The sequence below is a fragment of the Cannabis sativa genome, chromosome 9, assembly GCF_029168945.1.
Source record: "Cannabis sativa cultivar Pink pepper isolate KNU-18-1 chromosome 9, ASM2916894v1, whole genome shotgun sequence".
Lineage (NCBI taxonomy): Eukaryota > Viridiplantae > Streptophyta > Magnoliopsida > Rosales > Cannabaceae > Cannabis > Cannabis sativa.
In genome coordinates this window covers 23345483-23352394 of record NC_083609.1, presented here as the reverse complement: position 1 = coordinate 23352394, position 6912 = coordinate 23345483, and the positions used below count along the sequence as shown (strand labels likewise).

The 6912-nt window shown below is 33.6% G+C and overlaps 1 protein-coding gene across 1 annotated transcript; it reads left to right on the top strand.

Annotated features, from left to right (window-relative positions):
* The first annotated feature begins 204 nt into the window (after window positions 1-204).
* On the top strand, window positions 205-5986 carry LOC133031141 (dihydroorotate dehydrogenase (quinone), mitochondrial). Its single transcript, XM_061104532.1, has 11 exons — window positions 205-669; window positions 1170-1252; window positions 1731-2054; window positions 2251-2506; window positions 3216-3296; window positions 3388-3495; window positions 3610-3639; window positions 4427-4564; window positions 4990-5027; window positions 5122-5221; window positions 5584-5986. The coding sequence occupies exons 1-11, from the start codon at window positions 535-537 to the stop codon at window positions 5656-5658; spliced, it is 1368 nt and encodes a 455-aa protein (XP_060960515.1). The 5' UTR covers window positions 205-534; the 3' UTR covers window positions 5659-5986.
* The last annotated feature ends 926 nt before the right edge of the window (window positions 5987-6912 follow it).

The window sequence follows — 6912 nt, the reverse complement described above, 5'->3', positions numbered from 1 at the left end:
TTATATATTAATTTAGTTTCCTATTTTTTTAGTCATTTGTATAAATAGGGTTCACCTATTAGAATAAACAATTTAAAAAAATTTATTCACTTTCTCTTTCTCTCTTTCTCTTTTCATCATCTTCTTCTTTCTTCTCATTTATTTTATATTATTTTATAACATAAATAAAATTTTCTTAGCATAAACGGCTGATTTTGTTGATTAAAGGGGAATTTTTTGACGTAGGGTCCAAATTTCCCTTCGACCGGGTAGGAATAAAGATCCAAATGGGCAGCACATTCATCATGACCCGATTCTTTGACCCGAATATTAGAAACAGGTCGACGAAACAAAACCACCGCCACCACCATATATGAACTCAAAACAACTCAGTCCAGGCCTACGAAGCTTACTTTGCACCGACCAAAACAAAGCACGGCCTCATTCAATATCAACCTCAATCATACTTTCATCTTCGTTTCCATAGTTTGATTTAAAGTTTTCTTGAGGTTTTTCTTCTTAGTAGTTTTTCTTGTTTCGTTAATTTGGCTTGTCATGGCGGCGAGGGCTTGGAAGAAGTTTTATAGAGATTTTGGCCACAAAAGGGCGTTTTTAAGTCCTATTGCAAGTGCTAGGCATTGCTCTTCTACTGCAGAAACGGCTCCCAAAATCCCGCATTTTTCCAAGAAAGTAGGCTCTCTGTAATGTCTCTTAACTGTTTGTTATTATGTTTTTACGAATTTTTTAGTTATTGCCTTATTATTTTATCAATATGGACACTCAACTTGCTAATTTGGAGTTCTCTGTATTGGGTTTCGATCAATGATGGTATAAAGCTCAGAACTTTTATCTTTCTAGATAAAAATAAAGTAACTTTTTGGTTAGTTTATGAATTGTGAATTGTAGATAAAAAAAAAACAGTACTTTTCTGGGTAGTTTATGGATTGTATTTCAAAATCTGGGTTGCGAGAAGGAACGGAATCTACCTTTTCATTTGTTAAACATAACGATGTCCTTTATTATATGCATGAAATACATTTTGTTCCATATTTTCTTGGAGAGCAATGCATTTATGTTTGTATGTCCTATTGCGTATTTTGGAAGATTTCTATTTAAATTCTCTATAAAGTGTCATCTATGGAGATTACTGTCTGATTCTGAACTGCATTCTGAATATTTTGAACTTGTAGGGGAGATTACTGACAGGGGCAACAATAGGGCTAGTTATAGCTGGAGGAGCTTACGTTAGTACAGTGGATGAAGCAACTTTCTGGTACCATATTGTGATTTGAATCCTAAGCATGGCAGTTGATAGTATTTTTAATCTCATGCTTGTCATTTCCTAGTCACTCCTTTCGTGATTACTGCTATCAGTAATTAAAATATGATCTATGATGATAATATACGTTCGTTTTTTCCTAAGGCGACCTCGATATTCATTTGAATGTCTTCCTTAACATGTTGCTAAAGGAGGAAAAATGAGCGGAAACTTAACTCAGATATCCTTTAAATTCTATAACAATGTTACTACTTTTTTAAAGGATATTTATATATAATTACATTTTATTAGTTCTTGCATGTATTGGATTTTCTTAGTACTCTTTTAGTTTGTGGTCTGCTGTGACATTTGAATTACTTTACCTTGAAGACATCATTCTAATCAGTTAAAAAAAGGGTTTGTGTTTCTATGGATTTAAAAGTTTGATACCAGTGTAATTTGTCGCTGACGTTGTATTATCAAACCTATGCAGTGGCTGGCTATTTTCTGCTACAAAATTGGTGAATCCTTTATTTGCCCTGCTGGATCCAGAGTTTGCTCACACACTAGCTGTCTCAGCTGCATCTCGTGGTTGGGTTCCAAGGGAGAAGAGGCCTGATCCATCAAATTTAGGGTTAGAAGTTTGGGGAAGAAAGTTCTCCAACCCTTTAGGTCTTGCTGCAGGATTTGATAAAAATGCTGTAGCTGTTGATGGATTACTTGGTCTAGGCTTTGGCTTTGTAGAGGTTGGTTCTGTAACCCCTGTTCCACAGGAGGGAAATCCCAAGCCTCGTATTTTCAGATTGCGTGAGGAAGGGTAAAGTTAAAATTCTTGTTAAATACATAAACCTTGTCATAATGACATCAGAGCTAATACAGGCTTTTATATTCACTGTAAAAAAGTTTGCAGATGCGCTTTAACTTGAAATGTACAGTGTTTAACTGCTTTGAAGTGGTGAAAGATATAGCATATGTCTCTGTTTATGTGCTCAGAAAATGTTTTAATTTTTCAGTGCAATCATCAATCGGTGTGGCTTTAATAGTGAAGGAATTGTTGCTGTTGCAAAGCGGTTGGGTGTGCAACATGGCAAAAGGAAATTGGATGAAACTTCAACTGCTACATCTTCCTCCAATGAAGATGTAAAACAAGGAGGCAAAGCTGGTCCTGGCATTTTGGGGGTTAATCTTGGCAAGAATAAGACAAGTGAAGATGCTGCTGGAGACTATGTTCAAGGAGTACACACATTGTCCCAGTATGCTGATTACTTGGTAAACCCTCATGTTTACTTTATAAATTACAGTGATTGTATTATTATTATCTTTTTTAAGATAAATGTCAAATCTTTTCTCACAAAACCAATGTTTCAACTTTCAATATAACTGTGATGAGTGCTGACAGAAGACATCTACAAACTGTTATTTGTAACTGAGAATGTATAGAGTTAGGTAGTTAATGTTTTCTTGTTTGCAGCACCTTTTTTTTTTGGGTAAAGAACATTCCTAAGAGTATGAGTTGAAATGATATGGTAAATTGGATTGCATCTTTCCTTATTTTATATTTTGAGCTTTTTCAATTTATTTATTTATTTTAAAAATAGGAGACAAAGGTCACATGTCCATGAGTGACCTCCTCCTAAATATATTGGGAACCCTCACTTCAGGGGAGGAAAGTGTGGTTACAAACACCAACAAAGATCAGTACAAATTTTGTCCGAAAACAACCAAAACAAGCATGATATTCTAATAATACTGAAGATGATATTAAATCAATAGAAAATAACTGCTTAGTGCAGAAAAATTCCCAATCTCTGCTATGATTTAGAAAGGATAGTTCCTCAAATCCAAATTTTGAGCTTCTTTAATTATTTCATCATCTGCATTTTTCTTTCTCTCTTTCTCTTTCTTCTTTTTTGAAGCCTTGTTTTTCAGGTTGAGTTAAATGTCTTTAGTTTGATAATAAATGCATTATTATTTTTAGGTGATTAATGTTTCGTCGCCCAACACCCCAGGGCTACGAATGCTTCAGGGAAGAAAGCAGTTGAAAGATCTTGTAAAGAAGGTAGGGGGGCAGTGCAATCATTTGCATCTTTGTAAAAGTAAATAACTTTTTTAATACATATGTTGGCTCTTATACTTTCTTTTTGTCAAAGGTCCAAGCTGCTCGTGATGAAATGCAGTGGGGAGAAGAGGGCCCGCCTCCATTGCTTGTGAAAATTGCTCCCGATTTGTCTAAAGAAGATCTTGAAGATATTGCAGCAGTATGTACACATGCTTCTCATTTAGTTGCTTCTTCTGTATAATTTAATTTTATTTGTTTTGTAATTTCTGATTTCTTTCCTCTGATCATATTTTTTGCTTCTCTATTTTCTTAGGTTGCCTTAGCCCTTCGCTTGGATGGATTGGTATGTTATTTGGGAATGTCCTTCAATTATATGCTTCATTTACTTTGCCTTAAGTGTTTGAACATTGCTTTTAGAGGCTTAACTTTGCAAATGGTAAAAGTTATATCTGGAGTACTTGTGTACATATTTGATTACCACATTGTGGCATCCTTCAGTAGCATATTTCATATCAAGTCCATAATCATTTTACAAGCCAATGTATTACTCTAAGGGATTCTTTCTTTGTGACTCTCGCATTATGACATTATTTGGTCAGAACATGGGTTAAATGAAACCTTGCTTGTCATAGATTCCCATCAATGGTAGCTGTAGTTTGCAGTTCACTTTGCCCAACTGAGAAGATGCATTAGTCTAAGGGTCGTATTCTCGACAAATTGAGCTATTGATTTTAGCAATTTTCAAGTTTCCTTAAATAAAATAGCTCCCACATTCAGCTTTAATGAGCCCCCTCCCCTGCTTTGTAGCTGAAACCATGTTGTTAGCTAATAAGCAACTGTTTCATCTTTGGTGCAAAAAAATCAGTAATCAGGTTTTATTGGATGTTTTAGCTGTGTTACATCAAGTGATGTATAATTGATGTAATGCTTTCTGCAATGCATATTTCACAATGAAAATTGATCATTTGAAACATTATCAAAGAGAGAAATAACCAATCACCTTAAGCATGTCATTTTTATTCAGACCGTTAATGATTATATTTATTCTAATCAACTTCTACAGAAAATGCTCCCTTCCAAATGCATCTATCCAAGTGCATCTATGACTCTTTTCTGGTTTTGTTCCCTAGATAATATCAAATACAACCATTTCAAGGCCAGAGACTATAGCTAAAAATCCAGCAGCTTCGGAAACTGGTGGTCTAAGTGGGAAGCCTCTCTTTGGTATCTCCACTGATCTATTGAGAGAGACGTACATTTTGACAAGGGTATGCTTCCTATTTTGTAATAAGAAAAATTTTCTACTGACTAAGCTTTCGTAATGAAAAAGAATTGCACGGAGGAGAATGTGATGTACAAAATGATTTACATTTCTCCCATAAATAATATATTACAAAGATAAAGAGTTCGAGCTGGCACTATTATCTTCTTAATATCTTTTATGCTAGAAGGAAAGGATTGCACTATTGACTTGAATTTATATTTTAAGACCTGGAAGCTTCCATACTCTAGCTTCATAGTCCACGTAATATATCTTATCATACTGTGTATGAATTAGATGAAAAGGTTTTGCATTAAAGTATACAAAGTTTACATTATTACGTTTACATTTACAAGTTACTAGTTACTTAAACTTTAGTTCGTTATTTTGTTACGTTAGAGGGTTTAAAACTTTTTCGTTTATTCTTACCAGGGAAAAATTCCATTAATAGGTTGTGGGGGCATAAGCAGGTAAGATGATAACACTCCTTGATGATTACTACAAGCAACTTTCCATTTTTAGTCATTACTTTTCTTACCCCTTCTTCTGTGTCTTTTAATTTAGTGGTGAAGATGCATACAACAAAATAAGAGCCGGGGCTACTCTTGTTCAGCTATATACAGCGTTTGCCTACGGAGGACCTGCCCTCATTCCCCAAATCAAGGTATTTTCTAATGCATGCTGAAATTTAAAAGTAGTTTGTGCATGAAATTGTCTGATCAATGTGTTTGGTGCTTGGATTTATTAATTGGTGTGGAATTTCATTGATGGTTGGAAATGACTTAAGCTGATGAGATTTCGAGTTCAACTTTCTTTCTGAAAAAATGTGTACTTCTAGTTAAAGCCTTGCCCATTAACACAACACAAACCTAAGCCAAGAATCTGAAGACAAAAGTGAATATATAAGACATGTTTGATGTCAATAGTTACTTATTTTGGGCTTGGATGTTCACTTTTGTGCTACCTACTGGTACTATATAACTTTGACTAGAGATGCTTATATTGAGGTATTGTTTTCTTTATTAGGCGGAATTGTCGGAGTGCTTAGAAAGGGACGGCTTCAAGTCCGTCATTGAAGCAGTTGGTGCAGATTGCAGATAACTAGGGATCTTGGATTGAGTATGATTACTTACAAGACCCTTTTCATAGCTATACCTATGCCATTGTTGAATAATAACCATGGGTTTTTCCATGGTCGATTTATTTATGCGGGTCTTCATTTATCATTAAATGTTTACTCTTTTGGGGGTATTTCAAAAACTTGGACTTGTAAAATATGATTTTTTTTTCCTTTGGTGGAAATGAATTAAATGGGCAGTTGCTTTTCCAAGTTCATAAGAGCTTTTTAGTAACACTAAGGTGGTGTTTGGTGGTGTTTGGTTGGAAGTAATGGAATAGAATGGAATGGAAAAGAAATAATTTTTAATTTCATTCTTTTGTTTGGTTGCATTTTATTTTATTTCAATGCAAAATAATAAAAAATTTAATATTTTTTTTTCAATTGTTTTAGTCAATTTAAATTCAAATTTAATTCTATTCTTATTTTTATTTTCATTCTTATTTTAATATTTTTATTTTTTCCAACCAAATAACAGGTTGATGTTATTTTTACTGATTGTTATATAATTCTTTTGCTACTTTCCTTAAGAGCATAGCTTCTTTGTTTGTTTATTCTATCAAAACAACCTTCCATTTCCTGTTTACGTCGCGAAATTAAATGTCAATGTGTTAACTGTCAATTTTGGTGATAAATTAACACAAAAATGTTGCAGTTTTAGCACTGTTTTTTTTTTTTCTTTTTCTATATATACTAGGAAAATAATCTGTTTGGCTTTCACAATAATTGTATTTAGGATATAATATAAAATATGACATAGAATTCTGAATTAACCTTATCTTTTAATAGTTGGATCTCTTTAGACATAATATTCATCTATTTATCAATATATACTAGATAATGATAATCAGGTCATATAATAATAATAAAAAAAACTTAATCTATAAATTTTTACACATCAAATTTATAAAAAAAAAAAAATAGCATAGGTATGATCGACACTACACTCTTTCATGTTAGTTTCTTGAAAATTTTTAGCTAAAGAACAGCCCATCCCAACACCTTCGATATCGAGAAGCTTGTAATTATGAACCCAATAATTACACCAATACCAAATACGTCAAAGAAGCACTATAAGTTTCTCCATTTCATCACGAGTAAGGACAAACTCATGCTCACGGAGCAAAGAGAAGAGATTTATCCTTGGAAAAGATGTCGACGGGATAACAAAATCCACCAACTTAACCATCGGACCGAGACTAGCATAACCCCAAAGAGCATGGAATGAAGTCTCATTA